The 20897-nt window shown below is 36.3% G+C and overlaps 5 protein-coding genes across 9 annotated transcripts in view; 3 read left to right on the plus strand and 2 right to left on the minus strand.

Moving 5' to 3' along the window:
• Positions 1-1915, plus strand: part of LOC105830421 (paired mesoderm homeobox protein 2B) — a 63531-nt gene extending 61616 nt beyond the window's left edge. For both annotated transcript variants that reach the window (XM_036287652.1, XM_036287651.1), the window contains exons 4-5: positions 410-860; positions 1224-1915. In XM_036287652.1, the coding sequence (XP_036143545.1) occupies positions 410-860; positions 1224-1276 (504 nt within the window). In that variant the 3' untranslated portion in view covers positions 1277-1915. The remainder of the gene's footprint in view (positions 1-409; positions 861-1223) is intronic.
• On the minus strand, positions 1681-5257 carry LOC105830419 (dual specificity protein phosphatase MPK-4). 4 transcript variants are annotated; one of them, XM_028192793.2, is made up of 2 exons: positions 4799-5257; positions 1681-3593 (listed from the first exon to the last, which is right to left on the minus strand). In XM_028192793.2, the coding sequence occupies exons 1-2, from the start codon at positions 4846-4848 to the stop codon at positions 2558-2560; spliced, it is 1086 nt and encodes a 361-aa protein (XP_028048594.2). In that variant the 5' UTR covers positions 4849-5257; the 3' UTR covers positions 1681-2557. The 4 variants fall into 4 exon arrangements, with proteins under 4 accessions (XP_028048594.2, XP_028048598.1, XP_028048597.1 ...); XM_028192797.2 differs by having other exon boundaries at positions 1681-3611; positions 4929-5256; XM_028192796.2 differs by having other exon boundaries at positions 4665-5256.
• Positions 5258-5848: 591 nt separating this feature from the next.
• Positions 5849-9682, plus strand: LOC105830416 (ATP-binding cassette sub-family F member 1). Its single transcript, XM_012669716.3, has 5 exons — positions 5849-6457; positions 7165-7390; positions 7561-8206; positions 8350-8528; positions 8878-9682. The coding sequence occupies exons 1-5, from the start codon at positions 6048-6050 to the stop codon at positions 9370-9372; spliced, it is 1956 nt and encodes a 651-aa protein (XP_012525170.1). The 5' UTR covers positions 5849-6047; the 3' UTR covers positions 9373-9682.
• Positions 9683-10058: 376 nt separating this feature from the next.
• On the plus strand, positions 10059-12139 carry LOC105830418 (calcyclin-binding protein). The gene is made up of 2 exons (XM_012669718.3): positions 10059-10337; positions 10826-12139. Exons 1-2 carry the CDS (start codon positions 10317-10319, stop codon positions 11486-11488), a joined length of 684 nt encoding a protein of 227 aa, XP_012525172.1. The 5' UTR covers positions 10059-10316; the 3' UTR covers positions 11489-12139.
• Positions 12140-12590: 451 nt separating this feature from the next.
• Positions 12591-20502, minus strand: LOC105830417 (1-acyl-sn-glycerol-3-phosphate acyltransferase alpha). Its single transcript, XM_012669717.3, has 4 exons — positions 19975-20502; positions 17373-17688; positions 17133-17298; positions 12591-17024 (listed from the first exon to the last, which is right to left on the minus strand). The coding sequence occupies exons 1-4, from the start codon at positions 20157-20159 to the stop codon at positions 16873-16875; spliced, it is 819 nt and encodes a 272-aa protein (XP_012525171.1). The 5' UTR covers positions 20160-20502; the 3' UTR covers positions 12591-16872.
• Positions 20503-20897: the final 395 nt, after the last annotated feature.

Raw genomic sequence — 20897 nt, forward strand, 5'->3', positions numbered from 1 at the left:
GTCCATTAAATTTATTTATTTTTAAAATTAATTGCGATATTGTGCATCATATATATTTCAGCAATCACACACTCTCTCTCTCTCTCTCTCTCTCAATCCTACAGAATTTAATTTCAAAAATCTGTCTCTTTGTAGTACAAATATTTTGATTGCATAAAAATCACAATATTACTGTAAGTATTTTAATCCTTATTATAAATGTTTAACCTTTCGTAAGATTTACTTTTAAAAGTAGCAGATATTCTTTCATCATCTGGAATCCCAGTGGCGCAAAAATGCAGTTATCTTAGTAGAGTACTTCATCTTATCATTTTCCATCCCTCGTAAAATCTCCAAGGATTTTATCCTTAAGAATCGATCACGGGGACAATGGCACCGTTAGCAAAAGCGTGTCGTCTTTTCTGTGCAGGTGTGGTTTCAGAACAGGCGGGCGAAGTTCCGGCGGAACGAGCGGAGCTCGGCGATGAGCCGAGGCGTCTCCGCGGGCAGGGAGATGGAGGCCGCGCTACCGCTGCGCCCTATCAGGGTGTCGCATCCGCCGCAGCATCCGGCGGAGAGCAACGCGGAATCGTCGCAGGGCGCAACTGCCGCGACCACCCAGGTGACGGCGCAGTACTCTTACGGCGATTATTGGCGAACGACGCCGCAGCACTACGCGGTGCAAACTGCTGCGACCGCTGCCGGCTGTCACGGCTTCGCCGCGAACGGCGGCCTGGCGAACGTGGGCCTGCCGTCGTACCACCATCACCAGGCCGACATCCATCACGGCACTCTCCACGACGGAACCGCCGTGAACGGGCTGAGCGCTCTGAGGCTGCGAGCGCATCCCTACAGCTCGACGTATCCAGCGATGCACGCGAGTATGTGACACTGTTCCCTCCCCCGAAAAATCGAATTTTCAGAATGCGAAAACGTGACGCTAGGCATCTAAAAATGTAATTTGGAGATCGAGAGAAATCTCCGAGATCAGACTTAAATAAGAAAAAAAGTGATATTTTCATCCGAAGGAAAAATACGTGTCTAAAAGAGTATCTTTCTTCTCGAAGTTATAAAATTTGAAATATACGTGCGCGGCCGGAACTCTTTCTTAAGAATTATTTCTAGGTTCTCAGCGAGCCTCCACGCGCCTCAGCAACTGACACTTTCCATTTAAAAATTCGCGCATTCAAAGATTGGAATATTTATTACGATTTTATTAATGACTGTCTTTTCTCGCGGAACAGACCGTTCGAGTTGCTCTACAATATCATTCTGGAGATGTTACGCAAACATGTGAAGAATCAGTTAACGGAATCTTTATAAAAGTGACTGTGAATGTTCGCTCGTCTAATCGTTTAAACCAAAGATACTATATGTATAAGTTGATTGTTAAGACTAAATTTAAAACTCCCATAGTCGATTCCATGATGATTCGATGATCTCGCGCTGCAACTGGGAATCCCAGGGGATATGTGCAAAAAAGGATATTCTACAGATTATCGTAAACTATAAACGTCCAACGTTGATCGTGTGCCTTATAACAAATGATGATAATGATAATTAACCGATTAGATTAGGTTTAAGTAAGTTCTGAACACACAGGGTAAATAAATAGTGCTTCTTTTTCGCGTCGATAGAGTAGCACATTAAGTTATATACATGAGGAAGTATATGTTAGAACATTGCAATATATTTTAAATACAGAATACGGTATTCTACACGAAGTTATGGCCTTACATAGATATATGTAGACGGTATTGATAAAGACAACGTCGTGTGCAATAAAAACATTGAGATCGGAGATTATCTTTGGGTATGTTTTCTCGATATATATATAAAGTCAGAAAAGAGTACACAACATACAGATATATGTAACAAATACATGTATATATATGTACACATATCGAAATATATATTGGCACAGGATTAGAATATAGTCAACCGACGTACATATTGATTGTAATCGTATCTTGTCTCACTCTTAAAATGCATTTTCTCAACCCTCAGCAGATACTATGGAGCTTTTTAAATTTTGGCACAAAATGTGGGTGGAATTAGGTGAAGTGTAAATAATGCAAGACCTCACATTTATAAAGTGATATGATTAGAATTTTTTATTAAAATTCTCTTTTTAATAGATTTTTTTTTTATTTGGACGATATTTTACATGGAATGATTTAGACCTAAAGTTCAACAGCTTAACAAGATATATTACCTGCCGAGGGTTAAATGTCAATATGACTACGTCAATCATTTTGGACCATAAGGATATAATTTAACAAGACAAACATTTAAAAAACATCAAAAGGATACCTCGAACGTATCCAAAACGTTATGGCGTCTACAAAGTATTCGACGCACTTTCAACAATATATCTTTCTTTATTTTTGTGTTACCTTGGTAAGTATCTTGACAATCTTGGAAAATTTCTTTCTCCTTGGAAAATTTCTTCACAAATTTATATAAAGTTGATTGCTTTAATATATTTCTTACTCCGATATATTTTTTACTCCATGCCCTCCCCCCTCTCTCTCTCTCTCTCTCTCTCTCTCTTTCTCTCTCTCTCTCTCTCTCAATACTATACCGTTACTTGAACATTCTGCACAACGTTACTCCAGTCGAGTTTGGACGGCACCAGATAAAAAGCCGGTGCGATCTTACTACCGCAGGGACACTGACTGCCGGCGATCCAGCTGTACGAACCGAGTTTCGTGTTACATTTAGGGCAATTCAATTTACCTTCGACGTTGTGCGTAATATCGGGCATCCAGGCCAACGGTTCTACAAAGTAGATCTTGTCGCAGAATTCAACTCGCGCCGACTCGTCTTTCCGCTGGATCAGTTTATCACAGTTCTCGCTATCCTTCGAACTGATATGCCGCCAGATCTGCTTCTCGCGTGGCGCATGAGGTAAGATATTGCTGGCGCTCGCCACGATGCGACGACACTTCTTGCAACGGTAGACCGACGGTTCAGGACGTACGGTTGTCAATGCGGGATCTGGCTTCACCAAGTCGACGCAGCTCTGAGGAAGAATGCGAGCCTTGCGTACCTTGTCGGCGGCAATCTGTAACCGATACATCTTGAACTGCACGTTGGTGCTATCGACGCCGCAGTCCATGTGCTCGTAAAGTCGCAATTGCGCCATGAAGCCGGGATTCGGCGCGACAAAGCGGCGCTTTGACCTCACCCCTTCGAGCGCATCCGCGAAACTCAACCCGTGCTTCTTCATGATGTATGCGATCACCACAGTGACGGAGCGTGATACACCAAAGTAACAGTGCACCAGTACCCTGCCCTCGGAATCGAGGGCACGGTCGATGAACTCGTAGGAATCTTCAAAGTGCGTTAGCAGATCCTCCCGCGGCATATCTGTCATCTGAATGTACTTTATGATTAAATTCGGAAGACGTTCCTGAATCTTTCTTGGCAACGGACAAGAGTCTATTGTTAGTATGTGAGTTATTCCAGCTTCCTTCAGCCAGTCGACGTCTGTAGCGGCCGTGAGATTACCCAGGAACAAGCCCGGCTCGATCTCATCAAAGCTGCATGGGCCGGCATCAAAATCTTCTCTTGTTAACTTATTTGGGTCTTCTTGCGCCATACTCAGCACTCTGCAATCATGAGCGAAGCTACGAAGGGTACTTCTGTACCTAAGTCTTACAATTAAGATCGCTATCTACTTCACTGTTTATTATTTCCATTATTAAACATCCAAAATAGATTACAAATTATGATGCATTCCACATTGACAAATAATATTTACGACACTTATAACAATTATAACAAGCAGAATAAAAGTTTAAAAAGTGGAAGTAAATAAATGTTTATTATATATTTAGCTCTAATTGCAAGTGTTAAGTAATGCACCAAACTACTTTACAATTTTTATTTCATAGCGTTGGTGTTGTCATTAATTTATCTGTAAAATTTTTCAGAAATAGCTTTATTTTTCCTTTAAACTTTGTTTTTGCCAAAACCTAAGGATCTTTGCCAAAGCAAAATGTGAGTCAAATCAGTCGATTATAGAGGACTAGGTCAAAAGTTTAAAACATTTTTTATATTTCCAATTACTATAATTTTTCTCTGCACTACATCTATTGCGAAGAGTTTGTTTAATAAATTATAAATATAATTATCAAACATAAACATGTACGATGCTAAATAAAATATTAAATTAGATGTAACTTAAATCATTAAAGCTAAATATTTGTTTAGTAATTAAAATTTCAACAATTTGCACACAAATAGATGTGAATGCAATTGCATTGGAATACTCATATTCTTCTTACATTAACACTGCCCTTAAAAATAATACCAATTTTAAGTAAGTGTTAGAATGTAAGGTGTTATAATAATTGTACATTATTTTAATTTAAAGAAGCTTATTGAAAATATTATTTTAAACCATTAAGATTTTAATGAAAAAAAAATTGAATTGGATAAAAATTCACCCATAGTAGCATCCCAGAATTAAGCTAATGTTCTGGCAGAACCTGTCAACAGCAAATTGTCAACAAAAATAGAACGGAATCTGTCAATGCATAACATAAATTTAAATGAAATATCATTTCTCTAATCAGTATAGCATCTTAATACGTTAGAAAATTCAGTTATATTTCTGTTTGCATTCCATCAAAGAAATTAGTATAGAAACCTCCGCAAAACTTTTACTTTCAACATACCTTACTATTCCGAGATACTATTGCACAAGATTTGATCAGAAGCAGCACACTAAACGTGCGAGGACAATAAGGACGAGTGCATAATAATTGGCTGTCGCAAAATCAATGATAATGTATAAATAAAATGAACTTGCCTGAACAAAGGAAAGGTTAGATCCAATTGCCGACAAAAATATACGGCCATCGAATCTACTTTGGAGACATGCCCCGCGAATGTGTTCACGCGAACGGAAGGATTTTTAATGTCTTTGATTCATGACTCACTTTTGATGCTCGCACGATCTCGACTAGTGTCCTGAACAACCGACAAAACAATGACACACGCGCGATATTCCACCTGCTTGCGGTCTAACTTGCTTGGTCCGGGCGGGCGTCGGTCGATGCGAAAAGACGGGTCTCGATCAAATCATCTCCGGGAGCCTATGCATCTGCGCGGTGACACTTGATCGCGAAACGTCGTCGACAACCAACATTATTATTGTCATCGAAAATGTGTAAAAACAACTTTCAAAATCAGCTGTGCACCTCTCACATTCTGCTACGTTCTATCGTTCGGCGCGGTTCGGCTGGGTTCGGCGCTTTCTCGAAAATAGGCCCGGCCGGGCAGCAAAGTTGGCAGCATTGGAAGTATTGTCGCGTTTCCATGTAGGGCTGCGTTCAGAAACGTCACCCGAGTGTGATGTTTCCGAACGCAGCCTAGGAGTATGACGTCACATGCCAACAAGTCCACTTTTACTACTCTCACTCATTCTTCTCAACAACAAACACTACACATACACTTTGTTTATAGCCCCAAAATGGCGCTCATGCGAAGACCTTCCTTCTCTTCCTATCGTTCATCTACCAGGGCCCCGATTCTTGAATTCATTCGCAAGAGAAACGTATTCGCAAATTCTGTTCTTACAGAAAAGTTGAAAATTTATTGGCTATCGTATGGCTTTCAACCAATAAACTTGCAACTTTTCTGTTAGAGCGGGTATTTGCGCATACGTTTTCTTGCGAATGAATTCAAGAATCGAGCCCCAGAGACCTTGCCGCTCCATCCATTCTGGTTCATCCTATCCGTGCGCGCTCGGCTACGTTCGGTCTGTTCGGGTGCATTCGGCGTACCGAGTCGGCCGATAGAACGCGCAAGCGCGCAACGGTTCACGAATAGATGGAGCGCTGTGTGGGTGTGTGTGGTGCGTGTGTGTGGTGTGGTTGTGTGTGCGTGTGTGTGTGTGGTGTGTGTAGCGAGTGTGGTGACTGGTACGGTAATGTGTTGGTTCTCGTGTTCTGTGATTTCTGATTTCTGTGCCGTGTGCACGCGGAAAAAGTGAGGTTAGGTTAAGTTAAGGCGTGCGAACAGCTGCCTGGCATTGACGGACAATCGCGCGAACAGCGATGTCGGGCAAAACCAGAGGCAAGAACAAGAATAAAAGTGACGACGCGATCGAGAATGGGGCGGCCGACGATGTCGCGACGAAGATTGCAGACGTGGAGCTCAATGATGAAGAGGAGGTTGTGCCGAGCAAGAAGCTCACCCACAAGGAGAAGAAGAAGCTGAAGAAGCAACAGGAATACGAGCGGACGATGGAGATGCTGACGAAGGGCGGACAGGGTCACAGCGAACTCGAATCCAATTTCACAATCTCACAGAGCCAGACGCAGCAACGCGGCAATCAGCAGCTGGATAACGCGGTTGACATCAAGGTGGAGAACTTCAGCATTGCGGCCAAGGGCAAGGAGCTTTTCACCAACGCCAGCCTGCTCATAGCGCAAGGGAGGCGATACGGCCTCGTGGGACCGAACGGGTATACACTCTCGCTTTGCTTTGTCCTGCTTTATCCCTGAGCTTTCACAAGCAGCTATTATAAAATTTGAAAGTTTCTTCCTATCTTGATTTTTCATTTTATATTTTATATACAGTTTGGAATTTTAGTTTTAAAACTATGTTTTGACATCTTTATCAACCAAGATATAATTTGTTGAAAAATGTGTTTTTACATAAGAGAGTTGTACAAAAAAATATTCAATTAATCTTAAAATGTGTCATTCATATTTTTTTACATTAACACACTTTAATCAGGACGAAAATTTACTTATTAAAATTAAGAATTTTTTAACTACTTCTATATAATTATCTAACCACTTTTGTGGCCTTTATAGCAAGATAAGTTTTTCAGATTTAATCTTGAAATGCTATGATTGAACTTTTATCCAATTTTAGTACCATTTTTATTATTAAAATTTTGATAGCTTAAGCAGTTTTTGTAGATTCAAGATTATCCAATATTATTTTAAAATAAAACTAAAGTTTAATAACATTCTAAAATTAAATCTTGAAAAATCTAGTACATAGTTTATATTTATCACAATATAATATAGCCTTCAAATTAAATTTTATCAATTATCAATATTAATAATTTTGCAATCAATATCAATATTAATAATATAAAATATAAAAATTATGCATTTTGTCAAACTAAGGCAATATTTGACGTTCTTTTTTTTGTTACAGTCATGGCAAAACTACCTTGCTTCGCCATATAGCAAAAAGAGCCTTCAATATTCCACCAACGATAGACGTTCTGTATTGTGAACAAGAAGTTATAGCAGATGACACTCCTGCTGTAGAAGTCGTGCTCAATGCTGATATCAAATGCAAAGAGCTTCAGACTGAATGCAAGAAGTTGGAGGAGTTGACAGAGCAGGGAGATACTACTGTGCAGAACAGATTGCAAGAGGTAATCATCATTTTTATGAAGTTTAAATTATGTCTCTAGAAATTAATTAATAAATTTTAGAAAAAGATAATTTTATTCTCTTTAATTTCTCCTTCTGCAATCTGAATTCTGTCTTCAAAGATGCAACTGTTGAAAACTTGTATATAATACGATTTATATCTTATTTTCAGGTATATGATGAATTAAAGGCCATCGGAGCGGACTCAGCAGAACCGCGTGCCAGACGAATCCTCGCTGGTCTGGGATTCAATCGTGCGATGCAGAATCGCGCAACGAAGAACTTCTCTGGTGGTTGGCGAATGCGTGTCTCACTCGCAAGAGCACTTTTCCTGGAACCCACGTTATTGCTGTTGGACGAACCTACTAATCATTTAGATTTGAACGCTGTAATTTGGTTGGATAACTACTTGCAAGGCTGGAAGAAGACTCTGCTGGTTGTATCGCATGATCAGAGTTTTTTGGATAATGTATGCACGGACGTGATACACCTAGATCAACAGAAATTGTTCTATTACAAGGGAAATTACAGCATGTTCAAAAAGATGTACGAGCAAAAAAGAAAAGAAATGGTAAAGGCGTATGAAAAGCAAGAAAAGCGTCTGAAGGATCTCAAAGCGGCCGGGCAGAGTAAAAAGCAGGCTGAAAAGAAGCAAAAGGAAGCTCTTACGAGGAAACAAGAAAAGAATCGAACAAAGATGCAGAAACAAGAGGAAGACACTGGACCCACAGAGTTGTTGCAGAGACCAAGGGAATACATAGTGAAATTCAGTTTTCCAGATCCTCCGCCATTACAACCGCCAATTCTTGGTCTTCAAAGTATGTAACTTATCCATAATTATCCATAATTATCCAATCGCATTTGTAATAACTTAAAAAAACTGAAGATAAAGCAATGTAACAAAAGTGTAAGTTGAATTTTTTGTATGTTTTAATTTTATATTTAATTTTTTTTTTTGTAGATGTTACATTTGGATATGAAGGACAAAAGCCATTATTTATCGACGCAGACTTTGGTATAGACCTGAGTTCTCGAGTAGCGATACTGGGCCCCAATGGCGTTGGTAAATCCACTTTTTTGAAATTACTAATGAGCGATATAACGCCTCAAAAGGGGGAAGTGTCAAAGAATCATCGATTGGTAAGTGTTTGTTAGACAAATCATGCTTTCTTTATTTTATAAATTGTAGATTGTTCAGTTACCAAATTTTTTCTTATTTATGGATTTTTGTGATTCGCGAAACAGTAGTACGATTTATTGAAATATATTAATTCCCACTAATAAATATATTAATTTAAATATATTAATTGAGATTTATAGAATATCTTTCAACTAATATATAAAGTAATAGGATCAAAATTGAAATCTAGATCTTCTATTTAATAAAAGATTATTCTAGTAACACTTTATTTTAATATCTTTATCTTAAAAGTCTTTTTTTAGTATCTATATGGCATATGATTTTTCTAAATTAAATCACATTTTACAGAGGATAGGAAGGTTTGACCAGCATTCTGGCGAACACTTAACTGCCGAGGAGACTCCGTCGGAATATCTGATGCGACTATTCGATCTTCCATACGAAAAAGCGCGCAAACAGTTAGGTACTTTCGGTCTTAGCTCTCATGCACACACTATCAAAATGAAGGACCTATCGGGCGGTCAAAAGGCGCGCGTCGCGTTAGCTGAGCTTTGTCTAAACGCGCCAGACGTGCTGATCCTAGATGAGCCAACCAACAACCTCGACATAGAATCCATCGACGCATTGGCAGATGCCATCAACGATTATAAGGGCGGTGTTATCATTGTTTCGCACGACGAACGGCTGATTCGAGACACAGAATGCTGTCTCTACGTGATCGAGAACCAGCAGATCAATGCTATAGATGGCGATTTCGACGACTATAGAAAAGAATTACTCGAGAGCCTGGGAGAAGTCATCAACAATCCCAGCATAGCCGCGAACGCTGCCGTTCTACAATAAATCGTCGACCAATTAGTATAATTAACACATTTTGGTGGCCTGTAATATCAGGCCTGTCCTTTTTAGCTGAGCTCTTTGCACGGTTCATTTCTTTCTTCCTTTTTCCTTTCGCGTTGAAGAAAGGAGAAAAGAAACAAACTGTGTGTAAGAAGTTTAAATAAAAAGAATAGACCTAACGTAAAAGCGATCATATTGGATTGCGATCAAGCCTTCGTGTGGACACCTGTTTGTCCAAAAAATGCCGGATTCGAATTTTGTATTATAAATAGCATGCAACCGAGTGTAAAAAGAAAATAAATTGTTAACAACATGGAGTGTTTGAGTCAATTTTAACAAATCCAGTCCATTTACTGTCGATTTGATCTATTTTTTTTTTTTTTTATCGCATATTGCGAGATTACTTTTGTCTAATAGAGGCTTAAATTTAAGATTTGCTCTGTAAGAATTTTTTATTTTTCTTTATTCTGTTTCCTTTTTTCTAATTATATATGTATACCATTTTAAATTAACAAAAATAAATATTTTTTAAGACAAAAAAAAATACAAATAATACGGGCTTATATGTAACGAATGCTTATACAGAATAGATAAATATGATAATACATCGTGGTCCTAAAGCATCCAAAATCGGTGCCTTGCCTCTTACTCCTTTCTCTTTTTTTTCGGGTGCAAAGAGTGTAGAACAGTGCAGCTACAGAGAACAGAAGTGAGAGATATTTGTTGAGTGTATCGTGTGTCTCCTCTCAACAATAACCTCGACAGGGAAAGTTCTGGAAGGCAGTGGAAGGTTCCTAGACAGCCGGTCCTAAGGATCTCGTGCCTTGCTGAGAAGCGTAATCTCAGAATATCGATTTAGTAACATCCGTTTGTGCGTCTTGACATCGTGTAAAATTTGTGATAATTGTGTAAAATCCAGCGAAACTCGAAGACTTTGAAAGACGACAATGGCAACAAAGGCTGAGGAGGTGAGTATTATCGTTGTTATTAGTTTTCAGCTACATTTTTCTGCACTTTATGCATATATAAAATGAGATCCGATTTAGGCTCACACTTTGGAGGGAAAAAGAGGCAAAATTAATGATTGTAAGCCGAAATTGGCATGTCAAAGTGATGGATTATTCACTTCTTGATATATGAAGATGTACATAATTAACATATAATAATTAACAATACTTAATTAATATTAACTAATACATTTAACTTATTTACATTATTAAAATATGATTAACAATAATTAATCAATTTTTTTTAAATAATTTATATTAATAATATAAAAAGTTCTTAAAACTTTACTATTATGAATTTAAATTTTGAAGAAAGATTACAATTTTTTCCAGATCAATTAAATGATTATTTACATTTTCTTTACTAGATGTATTTTATGAAATCAATATTTACTTTTATTACTATTATTATTATTAAAATATTTAATAATAATTACTTTTTTCCACAGATGAAATTAGATATCGAGGAACTCAACAGCTTACTTGAGCAGGCTAAGAGACAACACACCAAGAATATATTAATGTTGGAAATCAGGAAGTTGCGGGCGGATATGGAGAAGTTTGTGGAACAGAAAGATATGCCTGTCAAGGCGACAACTCCCACGCTCAACATTGCTCAAAAGTGCTATGAAGTAAAACTAAACAACTATGGGTGGGACCAAACGAGCACGACAATGAAGCTCTACATAACGTTGAACAACGTTCACCAGCTGCCCAAAGAAGCCGTTGTCTGCAATTTTACAGAGAAATCTTTGGACCTACGCATACTTGGACTCGACAATAAGAATTATCACTTGCCAATCAATAATCTGTGTGGGGAGATCAACACTGAGAAGAGTAACTTCAAAGTGAAGACCGACATGATCGTCGTGTCGCTCGCGAAGAAGGTTGCCAAGGACTGGTCACACGTCACACTGGTGGAAAAGAGAATAAAGGACGCGAAGACGCCGTCCATGCCCGAGCTAGGCGAGGACAGTGATCCTAGTTCCAGCCTGATGAACCTCATGAAAAAGATGTATCAAGATGGCGATGATGAGATGAAGAAAACGATAGCGAAAGCATGGACCGAGAGCCAGGAGAAACAGAAAAACACCACGACCTTGGATATGTAATTTCAATGTCAATCTAGACTTAATCTAGGTATTTTTTTGCGTATTTCTTTTTTGATACGTTAAAAATGTAATATAATTTTAGAGTAAACGCTTAAGAAGCAAAAGTGTAGAAAACTATAACATATTTACTGTAAGAAAGAGTACCTTTCTTGACTGTAAAGAGAATAAGTAATCCATGTTGGTGTAATTATGTATGTAAGTTTTCAATTTTGAACAGATTAAAAAGTTTTTTTCTTATAAGCTAATTGCAAACAATAACGTAACTTAGGTATTATTTTTTTCAGCTGAACCTTTTTTTACATTAGAAGGAAAATATAAACCATATGCGAGATTCAGAATGAATAAAACTAATCTATTCTTAAGAGACCTTACTTTAATCTTGTAAACACATTTATATAATTCATAAAATCCTTTATGTATACCTTAAAAATTTGAATTATACAATCTTTAAATCTTTGGAACGCATATGGCTGCCTGAATACTTGAATAAATGTTATTCTTATGTTTAAAAATAGTTACACCAATATCGCTGCACTGATATTGAACTATTGAAAAAAAGATGTGTATTGTTAACATCTGCATTTTCGAATTATTGTACATCTGTTTGTATGATATTGGAGGAATTAAATAAAACAATATGCTCCAATTAACTAAAATCAGGTATCTTTATTATATCTGCTCTTGCACTCTGCAAATTATTTAATTTATGTGATTATTTGTAATCAATATGATACAAAAACATTTTTTTCTTGACAAGTTCGATCAGTTGTGTAGCTTGCTTTGCAAACAAATAAAGAATTTGTAATGACATAGATACAATAATTCGTTGAATCCCGTTTGCGATCGTCGTTTAACATTCGTTAAGTGTTCAATCGGATATCACGGTCAGTCATTTATATTTAATATTACATCATGATAAATGCACAGCCCAAGTACAAAACTCTTTGGAATAATAAGCTACGTATTAACTTTACGTAATATTCTCTCATAAAACAATCGATCAACGCTTGCAGTTAAAAGAATTCAAATCTATAGTTCCGCGCCTAATAAGATAAGAATGGAATGATGCATCGCCTACGAAACTATTGTGTGGTAACAGCCGTTTTTTTTTTTTTTTTTTTGTGAATTGGCACTGAGATGATAAATCTTTGGTGGACGACATTCTCGATAACTGTAGCATCGTTAAGATTTTAAAGTAATTTTTATAAATATTTTTTACGTATCTGCAGTTCAATCATTTACGTAATTAAGCGGTGAGGTTACGTAATTTAGCGGTTATACCGATAAATCAATAATGAAACTTATGATATTTTCGAGAAGAAAGATAGACATCGGCATTACTTGTAAATTCAAGAAAGTTCTTGTTTTTCAGATTTTTAAATGGTAAAATTTGACTCCAAACTGTCTATATGCCCGAAATATATTATTCGATTACACTAGAAATCGTATATTAAACGTAGCGTTAATAGCGTACGATTGAAAATTGTGCGTTTTCTTTTATATTCATCAGGAAGATAATACTAACGCGATCAATTCATTCAAAAGTCTTCTGAATGTTTACTTGATTGCATCTATGACTACGTTTACACGTTGGGTTTAGTAACACCGGATTTATAAAACTGATCAATTACAGCTATTCTTCGGAAGAGTGGAATGATTATGATTGGTCAGCTCTAGAAGTACAGATGTTATTAAACTTGATTAAGGATGTCGTGCAAACATAGTCTATAATAAGATCGATTAACTCGGAGGTTCGAAATTTCAAATCCTTCGTGAACTACATTCCTTTATCTAATGCCGAAGTCACAATGGATTTATGTTATTATCGAAATGTTTTTTCGATTAAGAAATATATCCGACAAACAAGATTACATATTTCGCAATGACTATACATCTCGATTCATTCTTGATATAAAAATATTCCTGTAGCTTAATTATGATGACGAATCAATAATTATCTCATATAACACATATATAACATATAACAGCCACAGTGTGAGAAAAGTGTACGCAGTTTCTTACGTAGTCTAAAAACTATTTAAAGGAGTCGACAAGAATTAGAAAAACAATTTTCCTATAGATATTTTCTTAAACAATTATATTTATTCCCGAAAATTTAATGAAAAATAGGTGCAAATGTAATAAGTCTTCACTTAATCGATATTCTTAATGGCAAAATGTTATGTTTCAATTTTTAATTCAAATTTCAACCTCGCTATTGTGAAAAATGTATGACAAAGATTAAATATTTATATAAATAAATAAAATGTAAAACAAAAATTACTATTTTTAATTTTCAACTAATTTATTTTGTGTAAAAAATTATTTCTAATATTTAATTAAATAAAAAATGTTTTTATTGTTAGGTTTTTTAATTGAAAACACGTAATCAAAAGTTACGTCGCGGATATTTTTATACAGTCACTGATAAAAATTGCAAAATATTTTCTTAACATAGTATACAACTTAATTTTCAATAACTTTATTTATTTTTTTTTTTTTTTTTTTAGAAAACAAGGGACCATGTACTCAAAATTTTTTATTCAATTAATGAGCATTCTTTAAGCTATCATACAAACTTTTTTTAAATTAAACACTGATTTTCTCATTCTTGCCGACTCCTTAACTTAAAAAGATATATTTTGTTATAAGCCGGTCATATTCCTAAAATAATTAAATTGAATTTTAAGGAAAAAGAAATTAATCTTCAAAACTCAATTCATATTACACATTCGATGCTCAGAAGAAAATTAGCTGTTCGAGATCGTGGATGATTACATTAGTGTGAACTGTAGCGTGAAAAGTAAAGGAATTTGTAAGATTAGTTAGTTAAGTTTTCTGAATATATATATATATATATATATATGAAAAAACATAAAGCACTCTATAAATAAATTAATCAATTAATTATAATTAATTAAGTAACAATGAATTCGAGATTTATTTTTTGCATATAAATCGCTAATCGTGCATGTTTGAAATCACGTATAATTAATTGAACATCGTAGAACACTCGATCGGTCAGGTAATCGAAATCTCCAAATACTTGTGTTTGTATACACTTAAGCAGAAGTTTTCTACTTAAATACATTTTTTTTTTTTAATTACAAGGGAAGCTGTTGAAAGTTAATATGATGCACTACTCTCTCTTACTATTTTAACGGCTAAACGAAAACGGCTTTAACATTGTTCGGATTGTACTATACGACTATTGTGTGATCGTTGCAGCTTACAAGAAAATTGATATCTGATGCAAAATATAAACGTACCGCAGTGCGGAAGTCGCGCGAACGATTGATCATGTTGACACGTTACATACGCGATATAGTTAGAGTTTGTTTTTTATGACCGCGAGCAAACGTTTATGATTCTGCAACAAACACAATTTTTTCCATACAATATTGAAAGAAACGCAATGGACAAACATTTGATATTCTCAATTCGTATATTTATATATTTTAAAATTTATGAATTTCAGCAGTGAATCTTGGAAGAAAAAAAGAGCGCAATTTGGCATAATATTTTCTTACCAACAACTAGATCTTTTTAATCAACTCTATTAATGCTAGTTGAATTGAAATGCGATAAGCAAGAAAATATTACGTAAACTACGCTGAACTGAACACAATCACTGTTTGGAAATTTAATGTAAAAGAAGATGTTGCCTTAATATAGAATGCGACATTTCGTCAATCGTAGTATGCAGAGAGTAGAGACACTATGAAATTGAAAGTGCGATCATCCGAGGAATGTCCAAGGATTAAAGTTTAATGTCGAATACCGATCACGATCATTTTATCATAATATCGCAATCATAACTAATTGTAGGTGAAAAACGTATGTACACTGTAGCACAAAGTGACTATTAATGTGCCTCAGGTTTATTATAATATCATTCAATTAAAATTATTTTTCTTATTATCTTGATTATGAACAATTATCTCGATATACAGTGACGAGTTAATCGATAACCAAAGTTAAGTTTTATTTTATATTTCACAAAGGAAATATATATTCGGAAAATCATCTGAAAGAATGTGTTGAAGGAGATATGCTTCTCTTTAAAATGTTAAAAATTAAAGTGCACTTTTTCTACAATTGCATGTATCTTACAAGGAGACGCCGGAGTATGATAATAATCGATTTGGATGAAACTTATTCTATCGATATATTATCATGTCAAGTATTAATGGGTAAAAGGATAATCAGTTATATTCAACCGTTCGCGAGAAAATCGCAATTTCTTGAAAGATCGCCGAAAGATTCTCTTCTTTGTTAATAAGGCGCTCGTAATTTTTACTCACGGTTTTCTCGCCAACGATTGAATATAACCGATTATCCTTTTATTATCCATTAATATTTGACATGATAATATATCGATAGAATAAGTTTCATCCAAATCGATTATTATCACATTTCGGTATCTCCTTGTTAATCTTTTTACAAAATAATTATATGAAAACGAGTGGAAGCATAAAACAGACGAGTGGAAATGTACAAGCATAGTTTATATATAGCAAAATATATCTAATGGAATTTAGTACAAATCGTTAAGTATAAACGTTAACAATATTTCTATAATTTATGCAAAAATGCATTCTAACCAATCATATTTACAACCCGTAACTTCTATGAAAAATCATGATATACATATCGAAAGTTCGTTTTTTCTCTCACTATCTTGGTGCGTCCACGCTAAAGAGTATATCATATAGATACTTCATGTACGCAGTTTTTCCAAATTATGTCTAATATTGATTAAAAACGATGTTTATAATTCTTCTTAGCGACATATATAATTATTTTCCAATCGTATACGTATTTTACCAGAAACTTTTTTTTTTCATTTTAAAATGCATATCTCTAAATAAAAAAGTTTATTATATGCAGCAATCAAATCATAAACTATCGTTTATCGTACATGCGATCTCATACAGCGCAGAATATTACAGAATGTTCCAATAATGCTACAGTAACATTGTGTAATATTACTGTAAATTGCTGCAATATTCTGATGTATAAATATGAAAACGTATCTATACACCAATAATAAACATAAAATCGACAACTTAGTCATAAATGCTGAAGAATCGTCTAAATTCTTGATTTATAAGATAATGAATAAAGGCATGAGAAGAATGTAGACGGATAGAAAAATCTGACGCTATCCACTTTCTCTAAGTTGGAGAGACATTAAAATATAAAATTAGAGTATCATATTGTAATAACGCAATAAGATAATATTAGCTAATCGGACGCTTAGTCTTTGGTTCCCGCGTGGAGACTTATTCGTTAACTCTTGTAAAGAAGTAAGCTTATTTGCTCATTTCTTGAAAACGTGCGTGAGCTCGTTCGTTACAGCCTAATAATGATCGTTCGGCGTCTTACCGGACAGGCAGGGACTGCTGGATCTCGCGACTCGTCGCGTGAAACACTTCGCTCATGGCATTTCGTGTCTTTTCCATTAACTCTTCCATGTCGTTTGTATCGAGTCCTTCGGTTGAGATGGGCGGCAATGTCGTTACGAGAATGCGCCCTTTAATTAAATATACTTTAAACTGCTTCTGATAATCTCATGAAATTTTCGAGTAATTAAAGAAATTGTTTTCACAACTTACTCTTTCTTTTTAATTTATATACCTACCGGAATCAAATTTTTTTTCTTCCGCGGATAAGAAATAATAGGAGGAGAATACGACCGGTAGTATAGGTAATTGCGACCTAATCGCAACGTGGAAGGCACCCTTCTTGAACGGATGTATCTCGCCAGTATTGTGTCTGGTGCCCTCAGGAAATATCCACAGCTTAATCTGCAAAGCGTAACGCGTAAAAAACATAGTAGAAAGCAAATGACGGTGATTTACGCGCGCATCTTTTTCTTTACCTTCTTCTCCGTGATCTCCTTTGTGGCGGTGTTGAGGGCGGTTCGTGCTTTTTCGGAGTTCATTCTGTCGATGAAAATTAGACCGCACAACCACGCGGCCAAACCAAACGGCCACACGTAGAAAAGTTCCTTCTTGGCGACGACAGTGCACTTGTCCATCACCGGCCAAATATCAAACATTCCCAGTATGTCTAGTGAGCTCTGATGATTTGCCACGATTATACAAGCTCTGTTCTTCTCCAAGTGTTCTCTTCCCCGCAGCTCCCATCGCAGACCCAGCAGAGTACTGATGTGATGGCATAACGACGATGCCAGTCTGCAAGATAAAAAAAACATTTTTGCCATAGCACAAATGTAAATTAACTTATGGAACAGTAACCAGATATCTTTATTTTAAATAATTTGTGGCACAGATAAAAAAATATATAGAGAGATATATATATAATTATTTTAATTTTTGTACAGTTAAAACATAAAAATGCTATTTAAAAAATATTATAATTAATAAATTCTTATACACAATTTTATTAAAAATTAATTGTAATTAAAACTCAAGATAATATGTAGTTACTCTCTAAATTTCTTAGAGTGAAAATATTGCCACTACATTTTTTCAAGTGATTTTCCACTCCAATAAAAGTTAAAAATTCACTCTATAATAATTAAAATTAAATAATTATGTAAACTAGTGTTATTTAATTTCCTTCTTTTCTTAAACAATATAATTTTCCTACTTATGCTTTTAAAATATGTCGTTTTGATATGTTTTTATAAATAAATTACATCAGTATTATAAAAAATTCTTCTATATATCAATGAATTAATACATGAAAAATTATTCATGGATTTGCATACAGTCACATCTCTCTCTCTCTCTCTCTTTCGTCTTTCTCAAATTATTTTCAATGATTTAAGTCAATGAAAAAATATTTATCAAGAATTGCGTATATACAATATAGGTATTTAGAAATCTCCAAGCGTTAAAGAATTTTGTAGAACTTTGTACTATGTACCTATCTTCCACCAAGATCATTGATCGTGTCGTATGATTAAGCAGATTTAAAATACTTTAAGATTCGTTCAAGGGTTTCACATTCGTATTGAATGGAATTTATCTTGCCATTTTTCTTTTTTTTAATTTTAATTGCACATAAATACAAAATTAGGGATGTAATTACATGGAACATAATTTTTTTTAATAACTTTACAACAAAACGTATTAAATTAAAAATATAATTATCGATAAGGTTGTCAAAAGGTTGCATTAAAAAAAACGCAAATTGGTGTTTTTAATAAATAATTGGTATTCAGTCCGTTTTTAAGATTATTCTCTTTCAAGGTTGTTTTAAATACAATCTTAAGATGCAAATAGAGTTCTGTGATTGATATTCATAATCGATTTTTATTTCAAGAGTCTTAAGTGATATCTTAAGATTCTAAACCGTGATAAATTGATAACATCTTGTACTCTTGAAACGATATTATTATAAAAATAAAAATGGACTGTGAATATATATTAACTTTAATTTATAACATCTTAAAATTGTGCTTAAAATAACTTTAAATACAAGAACAAATCTAAATGTCAACGTATCAAAATATCGCGAAAGATTAAAAAAATTTTTAATTGTAAGAACAAAGAGGGAAAAAATGAGAAAATATTCATTATTAAAGTGCTATAAGCATCATTTAAACCGTTACTATGGATTAAATACTATAGCTTGATACTCAGATATTTGATACAATTGAATACAAAAGGTATTCAATCTGGGTAGAATGCACAAAATGTCCGGATAACCGAGAATATCGATAATTAACAAAAATGTTCCATGTCAACAAGCTAAATATAGCAATCATTGCCGTCGGGAGTGCCGCTGATCTTCACTCGGCCATCCCTCGGCAATTACTCCCACGCATTCGGGAGATTTTCCACCACCGTCGGCTGTCTCGGCCCCGGTCATCACTGGGGCGACGTAAGTAGATATCGCTTGATGACATTCATCATTTTATTCGTTAAGGGGAGGTAGAGGGAGAGAGAGAGAGAGAGAGAGAGAGATGGGGGGGACAAAGAGAACTACCATTATTATGGGAAGCGACTCATTTTCTCCCATACAACATAGGAGCACAACAAGTTTAAATCCTCTCCTCCGATCCCCATCCGGCACCAGCATCATTGTGGTCGCTGCTGCTCGTGTTACAATACGGCAGCAACAAACGCAAACACACCGCCACCCACCGTACGAGCGCCGGTCGATAAATTCCCATAGCCGACGAACTCCGTCGCGACGCCTGGGCTGCGTTCGGAAACATCACCTGAGTGCTCTCGGATATCATTCTATCATTGTTGTTCGTTGAATGATAGACAAGGCTAAAATGATACTCAAAAGCACTCGGGTGACGTTTCTGAACGCAGCCCTGTCGAAGCTTCAAGGGATACAACATACAACGGGGAAAACAAAAGACGCGCGAAAAGGCGTCGAAGGTGGTGGCCGGACAGAGAATCGGGGGAAAGAATCAGAGAGCGGAGAGAGAGCGAGTGGGCGCGCGATAAATGTGGCAACAACACAAAACAATATCGATCGACCGCGGGGAAGATACTGACAGCAAATTCTTGACGTTGCCGGGGCGCAGCGAGAAGACAGGCGTGAGCAGGACCGAATTCATCATCACGATGCCGTAGTAGATGAGGAACTTGAAGTAGTAGCGGAAGGTGCGGCTGGTCTCGTACAGGAACGGCAGCACGAGGATAAAGCCGACGAGGATCACCTCGAAGCACGACGGAGCCATCTTCCGCGACCGACGGGGGGAGGGGGGGACGACGACCTAACGTATGTACGAACGTGGTGCGACGAATTTGACACGCAAACCTTTTTCCCGCGCTCTCCGTTCGCTCTTCCCTTCTTTCCTCCCCCCGCGAACGATATTACGTTCACCCGACTTTTTATTACGACCGAGCCAGACGCGCGCGGCAACCTCGGCGGGGTTTCCGACGATACGTTCGAAACCGACTCCGACCGACGGCTCCCACGAGAAACTACCGCGACGCGGCACGCTGCTGCGCAAGCGAACACTGCCGTCGTCGTTCGGCGACGGAGGATATTAAGCTGCGCCGCTTGCAAGGGGGAAAGAGGGACAGACCCTCCGGCACTCGGCGTTCTACCCCCTACTCGTCGCACGATCCCCCGGCCTCGCGCGCGCACCGCACACTCCGGCTTCGCACGGGTGGACACGGGGGAGCGGTAGGACCAATAATTCTCATTGCTCTAGGACACGGTTGTCCACGAGATATATGAAGGATGCGTGTGTCACATTTCAATTAAGTATTACCAAACATTCCAAACATTTTATAGATTATTTCATTATTACGTTTAAATGCCTCTGGAAAATTCTCTTATTAAGTTTAAAAGTGATTTGTTTCTTTTGTTTACTCTTGGTTATTAAAATCGCGTTTTGTAATATTGTACAAAACGGAAAAAGAAATTAAATCCTTTTTAAGCTTTAATGTGTTAATGTTGAAATAATGGT

The sequence above is a fragment of the Monomorium pharaonis genome, chromosome 5 (genome assembly GCF_013373865.1).
Source record: "Monomorium pharaonis isolate MP-MQ-018 chromosome 5, ASM1337386v2, whole genome shotgun sequence".
Classification (NCBI taxonomy): domain Eukaryota; kingdom Metazoa; phylum Arthropoda; class Insecta; order Hymenoptera; family Formicidae; genus Monomorium; species Monomorium pharaonis.